The sequence below is a fragment of the Electrophorus electricus genome, chromosome 1 (assembly GCF_013358815.1).
Source record: "Electrophorus electricus isolate fEleEle1 chromosome 1, fEleEle1.pri, whole genome shotgun sequence".
NCBI lineage: Eukaryota > Metazoa > Chordata > Actinopteri > Gymnotiformes > Gymnotidae > Electrophorus > Electrophorus electricus.
Window position 1 is genome coordinate 13,536,533 of NC_049535.1, and position 21,829 is coordinate 13,558,361.

Genomic DNA, 21,829 nt, shown 5'->3' on the forward strand with positions numbered 1-21,829 from the left:
TCTTCAATCTGTTGTAATATTTTTTTTATATAACATACTGACAGTAGAATTTGCGATTAGCTTTTTCGGCAACAGTGTAAGCATGTATACCCAAACTTGTTCAGCGTTGTCTAATGAAGAGCGTACCGTAAGTCTTTGAATGTAATCATTTTAACGACGACCAACAGCGAGACGTCGAGATGGAGAGCTGTCAACGTAATCCTCCACGGCGACTATTACAATGAACTAAGAATCGCAAATGGCATAGTCGTCTATTTGATTTTTACAATGGATGACAAATCCAATAAACTATTTTTTATTCCTGTTCTGGCCGTTTTATTTGTGATGATCGGCTATCAGTATATCTGTCCAGCAGGCAGTACTTCTTGCCGATTCCGGACTGGACAGAGCTCGATAGGTTTGGGTTTTTTGCTGTCCAAATATTCACCTAGGTTTGATATCGACATAGAAGCTCAAGATACTGACGAGGATGGTTCAATAACATTCCAGTCGAAATTCAACTTTACTCTCGAGGATCTCGAACGCCACGTGGATTTTGACATCAAAGGGAACGACGTGATAGTGTTCCTTCACATTCAGAAGACCGGGGGAACTACATTTGGGAGACACCTGGTAAGAAACATTAAACTCGAGCGCCCATGCGACTGTAAAGCTGGACAGAAAAAATGTACCTGTCATCGGCCAGGTAAAGCGGAGTCATGGCTATTCTCTCGCTTCTCAACTGGCTGGAGTTGTGGTTTGCACGCAGACTGGACGGAACTGACCAATTGTGTACCGGCTATCATGAACAAAAAACAAAGAAAAGATGCGCCACTTAGCCAAAGGTAAGTGCAGATGCCACAGTTTACTCGGTTACATGTGAACGTTTGTCATCAAGGAACCCAGTATTAGCCCTGTGTTCCTACTGAACCAGTTGCCAAAATGACTAAAGGTATTCTTTCTGTAGAACATCTAGTACACCCCGATAGATGCTGATTGCTGGAGTATTTGAATGAGTGAACGAGGGAATATGAGGCAACTGAATAATACTCTTTTATTTTAAGTGATCTTTAACAGGAGCTACATGAAAACACATTTTGGAACACCTTGAAGAAAGTGATTGTGAAACTAAATTATGCGGCTCAAGTTTTCAGGATTGCTGTGATTACTTCAAGTATTATAGAATTATTTATTGAGTGATAACTGCAAGTCATATTTAGAATTTCCTGAAACTGCCACATGCATACACACACACACACTCACTGCACTGTACATCTGTAGTGTAGTCATATGAATAGTGACAGTGACTCTGCTCTCCCATCCCACTCCACCCCTTTCACCACCACCATCTTGCTCTTTCATATTCCCAAAGGGTTTCCACTGTTGGTGCAAGCACATATTTTCAATCTTCTACTAAAGTGACCTCATCCCACTGAAGATAAATTACCACTTTTAAAAGAGCTTATGAGACATACACCTCTTTGTCACACTTCTACTTATGACAGCAAGTACGTTGGTCGGCTGCATAAAATAATTTTTTCCAGTTGAACATCTTCAGACCATCATAATGAAGGATTTGTTGTTTACAGTGGCAAGGCATTGTAATGCTAATGGTCATTGCATTAATGACATATCTGTTTGTATTGCCTGTTGTTGCTGTGGCAGCAATGGACTTTAGGGAATTCAAAGGAAAAAGAATTTGTCAGACCTTTAGAACCTTACAGAATTGTATGGAATGCATGTTATGATTTAAATGTCTGCTTTTTCTAACATAAACTGGCTTCACCTACTAGAACTTCAGAAGCACTTTGCTTGCACAGATGATGAAGGTCCTCTGTCTGAAATTTCCTGTTTCTCTAGAATCCTTGGGTATTGCACTGCTATTGTTAGAGTGACACCATATATTAGTAGAGATGCTCACATACCATATGAGTGCAGGAGTCCAGTACATTTGGAAATAAGTGGGGAACTGTTGGCACTGTGTGAAGGAGGGCAGCCTTTTCAAAATATTTTTATTAGCATAGCTGTTGGATTCTGTATGCATATCATCAGATAATCCGATACATCAAATAATAATAAACAGAAGTTTATTTAGGATGATGCTACACATATGCATGAATAAGTCAAGATTCTCAGTGTATTCGAGTTTAGTTATGCTCATTGACAGTGTAGTTTGTGTTAGAAATGAGCAGGTCTTTGTGTCAAAGAGGCAGGATATAGGTTACACTGGTTCTGACTAAGGTTTTGACGTACGATATCATTCTGTTGTTAAATGGGAATTGAAATACAAAACTTGATCATAATCAAAAATGTAATATTATCTAACCTTCTTTCATTTACTTATATCTCTGGATGGTTTGTGTATATATAAGTGCAAGTGGGTACAAGGATTAACCTTGAAATTCACAACTTGTCACAGTAAAGTTAACTGGATATTATTGACAGCTCTTTATTGACTCTTTTCAAAGCTGATGTAACATCTGTCCCTCCCAGTGTACCACCATACAGTCTCCATAATTCCCCATAATCCTCTTTCACTGTCCCCTGTCTATTGAATATGCCTGTGTATTGTTTCCTCTGATAGCCCTTGGTATTTAGACCCTTGTGTTTTGTCTTTTACAGTTTCGCTCAGGCTTGTCTAGCGATGCTAAGCTGTTTTAGTTTCTGTTTATTTCTGCATTCTTCTTTTGAACTTATGTCTAGTGTCATGGTTAGTCCCTCCCAACTTCCATGTTCCATGATTTCCCTGTCTTGTGTGTTTTGGTTTCATTCCTTACCCCTCGTTTGGTTTTCCATACCTGTCATCACTTTCAACTGTTCCTTGTTCTAGTCTTAAGTTCATGTATTTAAACCTTGTCTGGTGCCCTTTGTCTTGGCTGTTCATTGTTTGGATATTTGAATGTTTTGGATGTATGTTTGGATGTTTTTGAAAGCCCATATCTGTATACCTGTAAGAGTTTTGCTACAGTGCTCATTATATTTCACCCACCAACTACCTTGCACTGATGCCACACACATTGCATTAATTGTTCCTCAGTTGAACAGGAGGGGATTGGTGTAGGCAAAAGCAGTGTGGAGACAGGGTGAGGAGCATACTAGAGACTATGAATGCTTTACTGCCAAGTTCAGAGCTGTCATCCCTTTGAGAGTAAGACCAGTGTTGAACTTTTTATTGTGTTGAAACAAGGTTCTTGCTCAGCGGTGGACTATACATTGGACTTCTGCACTTTGGAAGCTAGTAGTGGCTTGAATGATGCCACTGTCATAATTGTTTATTGTCAAGTCTTATGCTGTGAGTTAGTTACTGAGCTCACTTGTCAAGATGACTCTAAGTTTCTAGAATAACTAATTTATACTCTATCCAGTTGGACAACCTTCTTCATGAAAGAAAGGGATCTGCATGCTATACATCTTATGCTTGTCTGCCTTCTCTGTGTGCTCAGCACTCAGATTACGCAGAGGCGATGCAAGATGTCCATCTGACAGCCACTGAGAGACAGAGAAAGCTATAACTTTGGCCTTCTACTGCCAAGATGCTGGCCATCTGCTCAGTGAGTGTCCTGTTCTACCCAAGTGGTGTAAAGCTGCTTTATCCAAAGGGCATGCCAAGGTTTCTTCCAACACCACTGTGATGAGTACTTTTCTCTCGTCTCTCGCCCTTTTCTCCTTGAGACCAACATTCTCCACAATGGATCATGTACTGTCATTCTAGCTCTGATGGACTCCAGAGCCACTGGAAATTTCATCACTGCTAAACTAGTGAGGAGGTTTCAGCCTACCTATAGTTCATATTCATGTTTCCCTGCATATACATATTTGGTTTCAGGACACATGACTCATCAGACTTCTCCCATCACACTCCAATGTAAAATTGACAAACTTGGTCAGCATAAAGATGAGGCAGGATGCAGAGGCGAGCTGTTATTTAAATAAAAGTCATTTATTGTCAGAAAATAAAAATAAATCTACAACACGAAGAACAATGCTACGTGTAGCAAGACAAACAATAAACTTGTAACACAGTGAGTGGCAGCAACACATAATACACTGGAGATTCACGTGAAACATAGGGTCAAACACAGACAAGGACTGACTAATACACAAAGACTTAAATATACACATTAATAACTTTAACAAGGGAGAAGCATGCAACTGACTAACAACAATGAGCATGTAGACACACAAACACACACACACACACATGACAAACACCAACACATGTACATGGGGAGAAGACAAGGAGGAGGGAGCTAAGCCATGACACGCTCATCTTGTCTGGACCCCTTAAATTGTTTGCTCCAAAAGATAAGCAATTGGCACTGGTCCAAAGAGTGTAAAGGTGCTTTCCAAGAGTCTAATCTCTTGGTGACATCTGACAGTGTGCTTATGCACTGTGACCTCTCTCAAGGCTACATAAAATGCATCACCATATAAAATTGGGGGAGTGTTATCCCATGAATGTGCTCATGGGGAAGAGCATCTCATCACCTTTGCTTCCAGATCTACAACTCAAACCAAATCTGTCGCCTTGGGTCTGGTATGATGGGGTCAAGAAATTCAATCAGTATTTGTACCAGAAACATTTTACTTTAATCCCACATCAGCACCAGTTGTTCATTTTTAAGCCAAGGAAGGTTGTTCCAGCAATGTCAGCAGCCATCCCTAAAGAGATGGACCCTATTCTTGTGTGCACAGACAACAATGATTTGGGAAGGGAACATAACAACATGGGAATTTTGACAGCCTTTCCTGGCTGCCTGTAGATTCTCCATCTCCAAAGGACTCAGATGTACCAGTTGACTTGTTCCATATGGCTCAAATGGATCCAAAGCCTGTTACACATAATGAAATCAAGCAGAAGACAACTTGTAATCCTACTCTGTCTAGAGTATATGACTTAAGGGTGAAGTTTGGAAACCAAGGGCAATTCCACTCACCATGACTAGGTTTCTGTACTCCAGGGTTGTGTACTATTGGGAAACAAAAGCTGTGATACCTCCAAATTTTCACTCTAGGGCGCCTGATGTGCTGCATGAAGGGCACTTTGGAGAGGTGAAAATGAAGAGTCTGGCCTATAGTTCTATGTGGTGGCCCCATATTAGTCGTCAACTAGAAGTGATCAAGTCCTGCTCGGATGGTCAGCAAAAGTCCCCATCACTAGCCCCCTTTCACGAGTGGGAGTGGCCTTCAATGACATGGCGACATATCCATATTGATTGTGCAGGCCCCTTTCTGGATAACGTACTTCATTGTGGTGGGTGCACACTCAAAATGGCCTGAAGTCTGTACAAAAACAGCAACCACTAACACCACCATTACTCTTGCAGAGTTTATGCTCATGTAGAGGAATCCCAGAACTTACAGTCAGTTAGTTCAAATGTTTTGTCAGAAGAAATGGCATTAAACACAACTACAGTGCCATAACATCCTGCTTCAAATGGACAGGTTGAACAGTTTATCCTGACTGTCAAACACTCAATCAGAGCCATGAGAAACAATGAAACTTTAGGAACAGCCCACATGCCATTCCTGGTCCAACGCCAGCCATGCTCTTCCTTGGAGGTCCAGATCATGGCTGGACTTGAAGTCTGACATATAGGCACGTTCAGCAAAAAGTGACTCCAATCTGCATTATAGATGACACCTTCACACCTACCATGTGGGACAGAATGTATTGGCTAGAGATCAACACCCAAAAATGGCAGTCAGGCACAATTCTTCATGGGATAGACCCTTGACCTACACCATCATGTGGTCTGGCATAAACATGTCATGCAGCTGGTGGATGCAGCTAAACTAGGAAAAACCACAAACTCCAAACTCCAAAATGCACAAACAACCCATTCCAAGGGAATCTGAGTTTGATCATCTTGGACCTGACAGTGATGACAGCACTGAAGAACCTGCCAGTGTCAATGACAACACTGGAACCAGCAGTAATTCTGAGAGGGTGGGTCCTGCCATTCAGGGTTCCACTAGTAATCTGACTTCACTACCTGCCAAGTGTAACCCAGAAAGAGTTATAAAACATCCTGAAAGGTGTACGATGTATGATATGTATGAAGAAAAGAAAAAAAGAAAAAAGTGTGAAAGAGACTTATTCCTGCTACAAGACTGTGGTTATTGTTATCTAGGTTAGCAGACATCATTGCTGCAATGGAGTAATTGTTGTGTATTGAACCAAGGTTGCACAATTGTTTTTTGTTACTTTGTGTTGCGCATTTGTAGTGTGCATTGATTGCGTTGTCCCTTGGTCCCCTGTAAAAGAAAAATTAATTTGGTTCAATAGCATAGCACTATTTTAACCAAATCACAACAATCTATAAATGCCTACTTTCCAACTGATTGGAGGGAAGCCATCAATCAACCTAAGAGCTAATGCAGAAGTTAAAAGCAAGAGAGAGATTGCCAGTGCCTGAGATTCATAGATGGATTCACTCTGGTCCAAGTGCCATGGGAGTTTGCCACTTATATGGAACTTAACTGTTAGCCAGTTTCCAAGCATGTTGTTGAAATTTATGCATGTACACTACTGCGGAAAACACACTTTCATAGGTATACACAGACATATGCACATAGTTCTTTCTCTCTCCTGCTCTTTCCCTCTCTCATGGACACATATCCTAGATGAAATTTACTCATTTTCCACTACATCCAGGCCCTATTCTCCAGGGTTTCCATATGTTTCCTAGAATAGCTTACTCTAAGGTCTAGGCTCAGCAGTGAGGAACACTGTACAGGCTGCAATGAAACTGATATGTGTGCAGTATAAATTAACACACACAGAGAGAGAGAGAGAGAGAGAGAGAGAGAGAGAGAGAGCTGACTCTTCTCCTCAGCTCAAAAAGCTAGAAGACATACAAGGAAAGACTACATCTTTGTACATGGCCTGTTCTCTTTTTCCTTATCCCTGCCTGTCTTCCTCCACTCATGAGATTTAACACATCACATATAATGGACTCCTAATAGACACTAGACCATATACACTGTTTTTCCATTTTCTAACCCCTCTTACATATTCTTCTTAAGTTGCGGTGGCTGTGGGTCCATTTGTTTTCCTTCTGACCTGCTGTTATAAATCTTTTTTTTTCTCGTGCAACACAAAAGATTTCAGGAAAGAAAGTCAATTAAAATCTAACCACATGACAATTAAATCATGTAAACATGAAAAATGAAAAGCAAAAGAATCCATGTACTGTGAGGCATAAATCAGCTTTTTATGACTCTGAGCCAGTGAAGATATCTCTCCTTGATAGCAAGACTTCCATGTGTCACACATAACAGGTGAGAGTGTGTGGTTTCAGCTGTCCAAACTGTCAGTTAGTCCACTCAAAGCCATTTGCATTGAAAAGAGATTTTGCCTCCATTTAATTCTTTTGCAGTCTGCCAGATTAAAGTGGGCCAGAATAAAACTGAACACCAGTGTCTTTGTGCAGAATAGTATGTGTATTTTTATAGTATGTGCCAACCGCTGAAAAGTTACTTCCTCACTAGCAAGCCTCTTTTTCTCAGTCAGTGTGTGTGTCTCTGTGTGAGTATTTGAGTGTGTAATGGTATTTTTGTGTGCGTTGGGGTTGTCAATGTGTGTGTAAGGGACTGTCTGTTTTTAAGAGTATTGTGCATACCAGGACAGTGTTTGTATGGAGTATTCTGTGTGCATTTCAGGCATGTGTTTGTGCGCATGCGTGTGTGTGTGTGTCTGTGTTAAGGTGTTTGTGTGTAGGCCATTGTGTGTGTGGAGTGTGCTGTGATGCTGTTTTCTTCATCTTCATAGATCAATCTAGCCATCATATTTTATACTGCATGATCACATAAAAACCTTGGAAAACCAAACACATGTAGGAACTAGACATATTTACCACCTCTTGCCTTGCGTTTCTAACTTTGATATTGAAGAATTATTATTCAGAAGTATTCACATTCAGTTTTCATTCAGTGATTTTTATTTATTTTTTTTTTTGGCTGACTTTTCATCATGTTGTCCTTTAAACTCCAGTGGTTTGGATTTGAGATATTATTTAAGATATCAGTATTTTCATTTTGTGTGTGTGTGTGTGTGTGTGTGTGTGTGTGTGTGTGTGTGTGTGTGTGTTTGCATAAAAGCTCACCCTGTCAGCTAAGCTTGAACACCTGCAGTGACAAATGATGTGGAGCACAATACAACCGAAACAACATTAAAACAAACAAGGTGCAAGTGTAATTTGCACTGAATCAGTTTGTTAACCTTGGGACCCTTGAATTACCATGAACAGCTAATCTGTCACAGCATGACAGTGACACCAGCTACCATATCACACATGAACAGCTAATCTGTCACAGCATGATACTTTGTAAAATACTGTGTAAAACAAGTTTCTGTAATGTTTCATTTAATGCCCATTGGTGGTCTTCTGTGTCTATTACAAACAACCCATTTAGCTCTCTCTCTCTCAGAAGTCATTTCATTTTCAATTTGACTTGCCTCTGTTCCAGTAGCAGAGGCTTAGTAAACTCTCCCCACAGGAAAAATTAAGGTTGTTATGCCAAATACAGCTGACGCATGCAGATATTCTTGTACATCACAGCAACCGCAGCGTGTGTGCACACACACACACACACGCAGACAGACAGACAGAGACACAAACACATGCACATAAGCACACACACCACTTTGAGCTGTAGAGATGAGCCATTTTCTCTTGGTAGCTCAGCATATGGGAGCCCAGTGGGGTAAGTATTGTGTGCCCCTATCATCTAATGAAAATGGATCAAAGCAATACCCCCTCTCAAATAGACACATTTTCTGGTAAAATGAGCTAAATTAGTATCACTAGACTTATCTCCACTCAGTTCCCTTCCTCTTGGGATGTGTGGAGGTAGATCCACACATAGGTAGAGAGGATTAGAGGATTAGAGATCAAATGAAGTTGATGGAGAAGTTTACCACCCATGAGCTACAACATTGTACCAGGCACCCAACCCTCCTGGACGTTCTGGGAATCTCCAGCATTTTAATAGTGGCTTCCTGACACCTGCAAATTGTAGACGAGGGCTGTTCAAAATAGCCTACTAAATACTATTTGCATACTGATTGGGACCTGTAACAAAGGCTTAGCTAACTGTAGTGACCCAGCTAACAACCACATAATTAGGGTGGCTGCCTTCAGCCTTTTTTGCACATGGTGACAGAATGGGATGGTGGTGAAGCCATTGGGAGCATGTTCCCTGTGAGCTGTGAGGGGATGGTGTAGCCCAGTGCGAGGACCACTGATGGGGGGCATAGGCATAGCTCTGTTGGAACTGATGGACAGGGTAGTTGTGTGTGCACAGGGGAGTTGTGTGTGCACTGGCTCTTTAGTACAGTGGTCAGAGCTCATGTTTACCTCCTGTCAGCCCTGGGTTTGAGTCCTAGGTAGGGTGGCTGCCTTCAGGCTTTGTTGCACATGGTGACAGAAGTATATGCAACTTCAGGTCCCTACATTTTAAATTTCCCACAATTTTAAAGAACTTAATTGACTGTCCCAATTTACCAAAAGCATGTTGTCCCACAGTGTCAAACATATTTGATGAGGGACAACTAAAAATGTTTGGGAAAAAAAAGTAAAACTCATTTTCAATACTTTAACACATATTTTGTCACTTGAATAGATCTCAGACATAACAATTAGGAATATTGTCCTATTTAAAACAGATTTATATCCTTAACATTGATCCTATCAGAATCCTGTCACTGACCATGTCATGCAGTTCCTTCTGATTGACACATGCCCTGCTCCTTTCTGTGACATCAGTTGCATGAAGTCATGTGATGTTAATTACATGACAGCCATGCTAAACCTATAGTAGAAGTCTTGTTGATTGGATTTTATGAGAGCAGGAAATAAACACACTGGAGATTAAGTGTCCCATATTACTCAATGTCGCAGATTACCCGAATTCACCCTACTACTTCTGCTACATATTCCATTACGCGACAAGAGATATCTTCGTGGTGTATTGCATCCCCTCAGGCAATGGTCGCGGAGCCTTCATACGTTTACGTGACCTCGTAGTATGGTTTGCATTTGTCGCATACTGGATAGTGTACTGCATGCTACTATGAGGACCAATATACAGTATATAGTGGGTGCAGTATACAGTATTCAAATATGTAGTAAGCTATTTCGAACAGAGGCAATATCCCGGAAATATTTTTTGTTTGTTTGTTTGTTTTTGTTTTTGACAGCGACCGAAAGAAAGACGCGCGCGCACACACACCGTGGATATCTATTAAAGGATCATTGCTACGTAGGCCGCGTCTTTAGTAGCAGCTAGCACCAAAGGATACAGTTCATGAAAGACTCGTACCTACTGAGCCGTTATACGTAATTCCCGCGTCTAATAAGCTGAGGCTCTAAGGTTTGTAGCATGACGAGAACGAGTGACAGTGGGAGCAGTTACTGGCAGAACTGACGAGTTGAAACCTTTCTGGTGGTTTCTCCCTACACGAGTTAAAATTGAACTATCTCTGCTGTGTAACACATTACACCGCTTAACATTACACCGCTAGCTAGCTAAGTATGTGTAAATGAACTAGCTAACTCGGTACTGATGGGCTTGGCTAATTAGACAACTATGCTATAATAACAATTCATAACATTCATGATTTTACATTTAATGACATTTCATTCGTTCATAGCATAACTTGGGTAATGATGGAAACATACATTTAAAAACAAGCATTGCTCTGCATCACTTGTCTGGCTCTGCTCCATTGTTGTGATAGCAGTTGGTCTTAATGCTACCTCCCTGAATTCAGTTTTTGCAGGGTAGGTTTGCTGTATACTTGCAGTGTGTTCGATTCTCAATTCTTGCAAATAAAGCCTGTTACAATCAGAGAACAATTAAGTCCAATTTTTAATTAGCCAATTTAGTCAATACTCATTTAAACCAGCTTTGGACATCAAAGCTAGTCTTGCCAACAGTGGCTTAATGTATTGTACTGTTTCTGTGTCTAGTCAATTACTAGAGAGTTTGCGCACTGTTACGACCCTGTCTAGGATGGGAGGCTGTACCATAGGGTTTGGGTGTTACAGCAGTATAAATAAGTAATGGAATGAAATGAATAACCAGACAATATAGTTGACAGCAAAGGTCTAGTGTATTTAAAAGTTTTGGTGTTTAAAGACAAGAAACTGGTGCAGTTGTGTCAGGAGTGACCAAGGCCAACACAACAAACAAAACCACACAAGAAACAAAAAATGGTCATTGACTAAGCTAACAAAAAGAAATATACAATAACTATTCTGACTACACTGTTAAAAACGAAGATAAACCTACACCCAAACAAAATCGCAGAAACTCCCTACCAGCACTGTGTAATTCTATACAGGACAATACATATATACAAGATATGAGACACATATTATCCAGCAAACAAAGCAAACCATACACCAAGGGGCAAATCCAAAGTCACACACAAAGCCAAAAAAAACAAGCTGAAAAAGCAGCAACAAGTGAAAACACCATCAACAACTATCTCTTCTCCAACAAGTCCTTAGCTGAGCCCTTTGTCTAGTCCTCTTCCTTTTATATGGTGCTCGGCTCACTGGAAAACCTGGTGTGGGTCAGGATGGGAGATACTGTCGAGGCAGAGGCAAAACCTGGAACACAGGGAAGACAGACACACAGGTGCACATAACCCCCCCCACCCTTAAGCATGGACTCCTCCCCAGCAGTTCCACATTAACAAATACATCAACACTATAAAACATCAAATAAATATAAGCCCAGAATAGGGTATCTGCTATCACATTCTCACCTTTTTTGTGTAGGATATTCAAGTTGAACCCCTGTACGATCAGGGACCAGCGCATAAGATGCTGGTTTGTGTTTGCCACACAGCTAAGAAACACTAAGGGATTATGGTCAGTATATACCGTCATTGGCTGAGAACTGCAGCCGATATAGACTTTAAAATGTTGCAGTGCTCATAAGAAAGCAAGTGCCTCTTTTTCTGTGGTGCTGTACACTAATTGATGTTTTACAAATTTCTTTGAAAAATAAAAAACGGTGTTCTAAGCCTTGGGTATCCTGTATGAGGACAGCATCAGCACCTACACCACTAGTATCAACCAATATAAAGGGACACGAGAAGTCAGGCACAGCCAGAACAGGTGTATGGCATAACAATGCTTTAATAGCATCAAAAGCATCCTGGCACATGGGGGACTACTCAAAGGGTAGCATGGCTTGTTTTGTGTTGGGTGGAGGTGTCACAGAATGCTCACCTCCCGCGAGGCACATGGTTTGGCCAGCCACGTGCAGTAGGAGGACCTTTGTTTGTGGCCACGCCTGCACACACCTGCACCTTGTTTGTTTGTATGTAAACCCAGGTCAGGGAATGCAGCGTCGTTGGTCATTGTTACTGTAACGTGTCAATGTGGTGTGTAAATGTTCAATGGCGATGTTAAACGTTATGTTCATTCTTGTTACATGTATATGTGTTTATAATTCATATTTAATGTTGATCGTTTCTCGTTTGTATTTATCATGTGTGATTCTTGTGAGTGCCTTTAGTGTTCTATGTTAAATGATAATAAATGTACATCCCAGACGTTGGAGTCTGTGCGTCCTGCCCCTCAGCCTGCGGCACTCGGGCCACCGCACGTTACAGGAGGGATGTCACGTGATTGCCCGACAGTCATCAGAGAGGCGGCGTTCACCAACAGACAGAAGGAACACCAGATAAGTGACAGACGGTTTGCACCACTGGAGCTTAGATGGTGAAACCTTAAAACTGCATGAAGCTAGATGTTTCGGTAGCACCGCTCCTCCGCTGTTGATAACAAGAGGATGTCGTCTGCGTAACTGATAATAACACAGTCCTCTGCAGGGGCCCAGGACACCAATGCGTCTCTTATAACAGCAGACAACACAGCCGGGGAGACCAGGAAGCCCTGGGGGGAGCCATCACCATGTGTTGCTACCCTGAAATGTAAATGCGAAAAGTGGTTGGCTGTCCGTGTGGTCTGGTACAGAGGAAAAAGGCAGAGCAAATATCTACAGTAGTAAAGTAGTGATGGTGTGAAGGTATAGCGGTTAAAATGGCAGACACATCAGGCACCAGCGGTGTTGTAGGAACTACTGTATTATTAATGTGCCTGTGATTTTGTGTAAATCTCCACCCTTTACCGCCTGGTTTACGCACCAGATTTTCAGATGTATTTAAGGGTGACACAGTGGGAATAATAATGCCTTGGGTGAGTAGGGAGTCAATGATAGGTGACAGACCTGCTTCTTTTTCAGGGGATGGCAGATACTGTTTACAGTAAACGGGGGTACCATGCTTGAGTCGAACCTTGCAGGGAGGACAATCTATAAACCCCACATCATTCTTATGGGTGGCCCACAGAGATGTAGGGATATCTTCCAGCTCAGGAAGTATAGAGAGATTCATTTTAAATATCAAATCGTGACCCAACAGGTTAAATGGAGAACCAGGAAAAACTACAAATGTTAGTGTGCTGGGCCCACTAATAAACATGAACTCCATCACTATTCGATTTTGTGAGGGTGTCCATGCTAAACAACAGTGACTTAATGCCATAATCAGCTCCTCCTCAGTAAGCCTGTGCTTTAAACAACAATTCATATATTGAAAATCCCAGCTAGAGTCCCCATATCCCTCATATATAAACATAGCACTGAGCAATATAAACTGTTCAAACGAGCCCGTATCTAGATAGTGTCTAAACACAGCACATTCAGCCCAACCAGCCAGACAATCAATGTACGGCTCACAATGTGAGCCCAGACCACACCGGAACATCCAATTCTTCGGGGTTTCCCCCTTTTTGGGTTTTACGTAACTAACACCAGAACCCATGGGTCACCCAGCAAAAATCACAAGTATACAACTATACAAAGAATGCTCAAATAGTTACAAAGGAGGGAGGCTTCACCAATAAACAGTAAATTGCATTTCAATAAGTCTCAGGCAGGATAACAAATCATTACACAAATTCAGCTCTTGCCAACAGACGAGACTTCTTCCGCCCTGTCAGCAGGCAAAATAACAAGTGGTGGTACACATTAAAGTCAACAATCAATGATGTCTTGCCCGTGTCTTTGGCAGGGGGCCTACACAATCTATGAGAATTTTTTCAAAGGGTTCACCCACCACAGGGATTGGAAGCAAAGGTGCAGAGGGAATAACCTGGTTTGGTTTCCCAACCAGTTGGCACGTATGGCAAGACTGACAATAGTTCACTACGTCTTTTTGGATTGACAGCCAAAAGAAATGTCTCAAAATCCGCTGTGTGATCTTTTGCACACCCAGGTGACCTGACAATGGGTGATCATGTGCTAAAAACAAGATATCGGCACGGTATTTAGCTGGTACCACTATTTGCATCACTGCGTTCCACTCTTCACTAGGTTCAATCGAAGACCACTTCTGCATTAGCACTTCATTTTCAAGGTAATACTCACTGGTATATCCTATAGCTTTTTCTCCTTGGTTATTTGCAAGGGTGAAGCAATGTAAAAGGGTGCTGTCAGCTCTCTGAGCCACAACTAGCTCCTTTTGTGACATGAGATCTGGCATCTATCTGAGATCTCAGGATCGGGAACAATGGGCACAACTTTTTTTTAGGTGCTGCAAACACAGGTGCATCATCACCTAATAGCACATCACACGTGAATGTTCCTTTCAGGGGAACCACATCACCGAGTTTCCGTGTCTGAGCACGGGTCAAAACACAAGCAGGAAATGTGCCTAATGCCTCTTGTGCAGACTCACTGACTTCCACAGGATTCTCTATTACCTTGGGCACAGGGAACACCATACCACCAGCTATATCATTACCTAAAATGAATGATACACCATGGCTGGGTAGTTCAGATTTTACCACCACTTTAGCTGGCCCTGAATACACACTTGAGGGTAGGTACAGATTATGTACAGGGAGCCTCATAATACTTAGTCCTATGCCCTCCACCAACACATTACCACTATATGTGTCATCTGACAGTGGCAACACACTTCCCAATATCAGTAATACAGCAGCATCAGTATCTCTTAATTCCCTGATTGGCAGTTGTCCCTCATCATCATCAGTGAGAGAGACAGAACCTTGGAAAATAAAGGGCTCAAAAGCAGGTTCTACACATTCAATTGTATCTCAGGGTAGAACACTCACCGCATTTATTTTCTTAGCTGCTCTTGCTGCTTTGCGCTGTAGGGCCGGACAAGATGTAATGATGTCCCCTTTTTAATGACAATAAAAATATTCCCTTGTTTCCACTGTGGGAGAGGAAACAGGTGCTCATGGTGGTTTCAGGGTTTTGCGGGGACTAGGACTAGACAGATTTGTAGTCACATAGGTACGCAGCGCAAACTCAGTTTTGTGAGTTAGAACAAATTCATCCACCAAAATAGCAGCAGAAGTCACCACACTCGCTTTCTGCTCATTCAGGTAAACAACCACCGTTTCTGTGAGACAATTTTAAAACTCTTCAAGTAAAATCAGTTCTTTTAGCTGGTCGAATGTTTTCACACTACTTGCACTACACCACTTCTCAAATATACAAGTTTTCTCCTTTGCAGACTCTGTATGTTTCTGGTTGGGGGATTTTCTCAAATGCCGAAAATTCTGCTTAGGAACCAACTCATAAGCACGCAGTATTGTGGCTTTCACAACATCATAGTTAAACCTCTGCTCTAAAGTTAATGATGGGCAAACCTCTTACGCTTTTCCCACTAACTTGCATGAGTGGCCAAACTTATCTGCTGGTACCAAACTTATTTGCTGGCTGATGTCAAATCCATGTGCCACTGGTGTAGCGGATAGAGGAGTAACGGGCGATCTGGGCAGGTGTACTTTTGGTACCGGGGTACTGGCGTTATCCGAGCCATCTGGCATAGGGGAGAAGAATTTCTGGGACCAAGGAATAGGACACGTGCTCTGCCTCCAGATCGCTGCCTCCTTATCTGCCTTTTCAACCTCAAGCTGTAAGGCCCGCACCCTTAGAATCTCCGTCTCACGCTCCTGCCTCTTGATTTGCAGCTCCACTTCCTTTAGTTTCAGAGCCAGCATCGGTTCACCATCAGGAAACTGCATGACCACGGAGTCGTCTCTGGTGTCCACCATTGACACGCCCTGTATCAGGTTCCCCACAACACCAACAAGACCACCACGTTCTGGCAAAATTCCCTCTTGTACCAAACAGGCCTCTAAGACTTCCTTGATTTCCCGTTTCATGGCCGAATGGGTCAGCACAACATTAAAGAAATCTGCTAGTAGTATGAGGTCTGCCTTTCTACACAGGTCAAACTGTTCCAGGGAAGGACAAAGAGTAAAACCAGACAAATCAAAACTCACCATCCTAACACAAATGCTGCCAGCACACTCTAGCAAAACCCAAACTGCACACAACAAACACAGCCACCATACCCACAAGAGAAAACCACCAACCAGCACAGAAAAAACACCAAAATAGACAAAAGGGGCAAAGAATAAAAAAAGAATAAAGGACAAGCCCCCAATTATGTTATGATCCTGTCTAGGCTGGGAGGCTGGAACATAGAGTTATGGTGACAGACACACGGGAGGACATAACAGCACATTCACATAAAAACACTTCTAAGTGAATTATTGGCACACGTGATTGTCAACAGTGGCAGCATTATGTGGCCAGAAGATAGCTACCACCAGTGGCATCAGGTCCTGAAACCAAAGACATCCAACCAATTCAGGTTTTTGTTCCATTTCATCTTGTCTTATACCTGAAGTTGAATCAAAGCCTGCTTAGCTGTGTTGGGATCAACACAGAATAAAACCCTGGTCTGGCTGCAGGTCTCCAAATACTAGATTGAGAACCTCTGGGTTATGTACACAGACAGGGTAGGTGTTTCTAATTAAGTTTATAGTGAGTGTACTTCAGAGTTACATCTGATCTTAAAAAAAGATGATGCACAAAGTGATGTTTTGCTTCCACATTCTGACTCACTCCTGCTTTTAACGTTTTACAAGGGAAGATGCCACCATTTGAATAGATCTTGTTCTTTAGCAGGTGATGTCCTATCCTGAGAATGTGATTTCAGTATTCAGGTAGTCCTGGTTTCAGTGGTCAACTTGTGGCTCATGGTTTGTGGGGGAGCTATTGTTGGTGGCTGAATTCAAGTGAAGTCAAATGTATTTATATAGTGCAGTGAGCAAGCCAAGGGCACCAAGAAAACACTCCCTAAAGCATGAGGAAGAAACCTTGAGAGGAACCCAGACTCAAAGGGGGGGGGGTATCCTCCTCTGTCTGACAACGGACACCACAATAGTAACAATAAGGAACAGAATTTTATGTGCTTGTGATAAATGGACTGTTCCCCAACATTAAGTGAGACAGTGAGTTGTTGTCAGGTTTGATTTACACTCATGTGATAACAGCTCTCTAGTATCTCCAGTGTTTTCCTGGAAATTTAACAGATCACCCACATGCTGGATAATTAACTCACTTTAATGTGTGTTACTGTAAAATGAATTGCTTTCCAGAGCCCATAATACAGGATTTGTAGGCATAATCCTTTTACTAATGAAGTAAACTGTAAACTGATACCACTAATTTGTGGCATCTAATCATGAACAGGGTGCAGAGGCTCAAATGTCTGTGTCCCAAACCTGGGAGAGGAGAGCATATAAAGTGTTCATGATGGTGATGAATGTATTTGGACATCTCCATATTTGACCTGATGTGCAATAGCATAAATAAATTGGCAGTATATCACTTTTCATTGCTTCTAATATAACAAACATCTGATCATGTTTTTTGTTGTTGGTTGATTTTTTATGTGCAGATAAATAAAAATAAGACATACTACCTTTTTGAAGCCTGCCGTGTCATACATTTCTTGCAAGAAGTTCCTGTACATTTGTCATGGAACGCTCCTCCTCCCACGAGTCATGTGGTACGGCCCACTGCGTGCAGGGGGATTCACATGTGTTATGTAACCACACCCTCCTGTATTGCACACACCTGTGCAGGGTTTGCTGTTGTATGTTTATATGTCTATTTAAACCCCTGTCAGTGTGTACACCGGTGTTGGTCTTGTTGCTACGTGTGTTCAATGAGATTTTTGTAGCTGTAACATTAGTTTGTATAGTTCCGTGTTAAAATGTATGTGTTTTCTGTTTAATGTTAATTGTATAGTCATATTCATTGTAAATGTATGTGAGTGCCACCTTTGTCTTACATGTTTAATGTTAATAAATGTTCTGCACATGTCGAGGAAGTCTGTACATCCTGCCCCGCTCCCTGTGGTACTCGGGCCAGAAACGTTACAACATTGGTATGCCTCCATCCTCACTTAATACCTAAATAGATACTGATGTAATTATTTGAGAAGACAAAAAATCCTAGTAAACACTTATCTGCTCCAGATATTGTGTAATGTAAATTGTTTTAAACTAACAGTTTGTATTGAATCTGGGTCAGTTGAGAGAACCATACATTTGTAGAAAAAGTTATCAGCAATGTCATTAGAGACCATGGATTGATTACGATGCACATGTATTTACTGACAGATTGCAGAGGAAATGTAGGTCCTCACTTCAGTATAATTGATAAGTCACTCTAGCTCTGTGATGAAGTATCATTATGTTCACCACTAGTGGGCTTTGAGCTTGGGCCTCTCTAAATCTTTCTGACATGATCACAGTGAATTAGAGGCATAGAGGAGACTGGATTCTCCATTGCTTTGATTTCTATACAGCTACATGTTCTTTCCTCTTTTTTACTTTTGCCTGTTGTAGTATGACTCTGGGGCACTCCAGACTTCTGTGGCTAGCCACTGATGAGTCAGTGCATCAAGGCAGAGTGAGTGTAGAGGTGGCCTTTAGAGGGGTTTGTGCTTTGCTGTCTGTATGGTTATGGCAAGCTGTTCACTCTGTAGCCTCCATGGCTGATGCTATGACTTTGCTGCATGCCTGATTGACTGTAAAACCTGCCACCTGCTCAGGGTTCTAAAGCAATGCAGTTGAAAGAAACATGAAATTTTCAGATGCACTGCAGCACACAAGGACAGTCAGTCTGTTCAGAATGCAACAGTGGTCAGAATGTGAATTTAATTATGATCCTCTGTATTTCTTGCCTGTTTTTCCCTTGTATTTGGGGTGTGGGGGGTGTGTTCTTACCAATGTCTGCCACTGCCAGATTGTGGTTTAAAAAAGAAGTGCAGTTTTCACACTCCACCTTAACTGTGCTTTAAGGTGCTTAGATGCACCCCTGTAAATGAGAGACACAGAGAATGTACAGAAGATAAGGGATACATAGAGCAGTAGTAATCAGAGTTATCCTACAGCAGCTATTTCTGTGTAAAATAGAATTGATTCTCCAAAGTTTCTTGAAACACACAACACAAATCATATTTTGAGACTTTATTGCATTTTTGTTGCTAATATCAACAGATTTGACTGTTTGTAACAAAAACTTTGTTTTTGCCTCATGTACACTGAAAAATGAGAGAAAGGCAAAGCTGAACATATTAAATCATCATGAGTTCAATTGTTTGAACTTGGAGAGACATGTATAGGTTAATAGAACAGAAAACAATTATTGTTATAACAAACAATATTATATGCAGTATTATCCATATGCATTGATGGATGTGCACTTAAAAAAAGCTCAAAAGTACTTTAATTCAACATAAATGTGAGACAGATTTTGCCATGTAAGTAAATCTCTCTGTTTCAGCCTCACTGTTGGCTCTTATAGCTCTGACTTCTGCCTCAGCTCTATCTCCTCCATCTGTGGTTCCTCCACCAGTCGCTACCCCAGTGTCTCAGCTCTGTGCTGCTGATGCAGCTTAACCTTGTGGACCACACAGAGACATCTGCTATGGGTTGTTGTTTCTGAACTTGGGCCCCTACCACCCCCCTCATTTGTGCTGTTTTCCAGAGATGGATAGTAATGTGCTATATTTACTCAGATAGATTTACTTTAGTTACTTTTTGAACAAATTGTACATTTAAGAGTTGTTTTAAAAGAGGGCACTTTATACTCTTAGTCAAGTACATTTACGAAGCCAAAAAAATGCACTTTTACTCCGTTATATTTGTCAACGTTCCTTCCATTGCATTTTAAAATAATTTTTGCATTTTGTATGTTTTGCCACAACCTGACAACTAAGGGAGGGTTAATGATCACTGAGTGCTACCACTTTACTTTAGTAAGTTAGACAATTGGACAGTAGACCGACATGATGAACAGTGAACAGGCACATTTTCCAGCGTGGGACTCAAATGATTACATTTATGAAATGTAGCTTGCAATACATCCTTTTATTTAAGGCTCACATAATGCTTTCTCATTATTAATATGAAAGTAAAGTGTGGTCTGATATTGTGACAGTGGCGGCACAGAGGGAGAAAGAGGTGAGGATGCAATAAAGAGTTCTTTATTGTCCATAGTTTCAAGACCACAAAGCAGTGAGCAAAAGGAAAACCAAACATAATGAAGTCAGCATTGATATTGTTCAAGCCTGTAGTTCAACAGTCCGCTAATGTGCAGTGCTGACTTCAGGTACCTGTGGGCTTAAATAACAAAAGACGGAAATAAGGATGTTATGCTATATGCACAATATTTAGTCAATATGAGAAACTGAGTGTAGCTTAAACATGCTTTAGTTGTCTATTCAAGGTATCCTTAGCTAGGACAAATAGGTTAGATGTGAAAAATTACCTTTGACCAAGCCTGCCAGAACCAAGTTTCAATGCTAAAACATGGTATAAGAGCTGGACCATTTTTCAGGCCTTTTTCAGACTTCCTTGACAAAAATCTATAACTGAGGTATCGCTTTCTGCTTTTTGATTGAATTAAGATAACACTTTGAATTGCTTAAGCAATAAATCAGTTATTAACTTCACTAAGACTTCACTGAACTAGACTAGTCATGTTATACAACATTACTGTTCATATGCCCAGTTGTAACTGCAGTACTTACTGGATGCTCTAATAATTTCTCCTACCCATACTTTTCATTTCATTTTTGACACAAAAGGTTTTGTACATAATGACACAATCCACTGTCCTAATTTTCTAAAATGCATTCCAAAGTTCATATGAAGCTGAAATGAAAGGTCAGCAATCAAATCCAGGAGCTAGGCAAATCCAGAGGAAGCTGTCTTTTCTCAAGTCTGATCCTCTCATCTCCCTTGTCATACCTCCACGAACTCTAATTCCCATGATCCTAGCATTTGATCATTCTCCTCTGATTGTTAACTGCACCTACTTTCCATTATCCCTACTCTCTCAGTGTATTATATCCAGATGTTCTAAATTTTGTGAACTCTTGCTGAGTTATCTCATGTGTACTGAGCTGTTTATATACTTATGTTTTGTTCTGATGCCTGTTATTGATCATCCTCTTTGGTTTTTTTGTTTTTTTATATTTCCATGTTTAGCCTTGTCCCTGGTGGACGTTGTCTACTCCTCTTTATTTTCTGGTTTTCTTACCCTGTTCTGTTTTGCTATTGTTGAGTATTAGATTTCAGATTTGGCTTGTCTGCCTGTTTTTTTATTGAACTCTTGCTAATCCTGCATTCAACTCCACTTCAGCCTGCAACCCTGACAGAAGACTTTACTATCATAAGGAGTTGGCAGGTTCGAGCTTTTTGACTGATCGACCACAGCACTGACTGCTTGACTAACAATGATTTGAATTGCTAGGGGACACAATAAAAGAACTAACTAAACAGACCCATCAGATGGCTACACTCATCCTTTCTATTGCAGTCACTGTCTCTTGCTTCTTGCACTTGATAGGGATTCACTTCCTAGATCCCTGCTCATTCAGTCATTCCTAGACCCCTTATATGTTTGGTCGGGTCCGATTAATATG

General features: G+C 41.2%; 1 protein-coding gene across 4 annotated transcripts in view; it reads left to right on the forward strand.

Moving 5' to 3' along the window:
* The first annotated feature begins 267 nt into the window (after positions 1-267).
* The window catches only part of hs6st3a (heparan sulfate 6-O-sulfotransferase 3a), a 32,487-nt gene continuing 10,925 nt past the window's right edge, over positions 268-21,829 (forward strand). For all 4 annotated transcript variants that reach the window (XR_004776484.1, XM_035529939.1, XM_035529941.1 and 1 more), the window contains exon 1: positions 268-824. Coding sequence is in view for 3 of the 4 variants with exons in the window: in XM_035529939.1 (XP_035385832.1) it covers positions 268-824 (557 nt within the window). In the remaining variant the exon portion in view is untranslated. The remainder of the gene's footprint in view (positions 825-21,829) is intronic.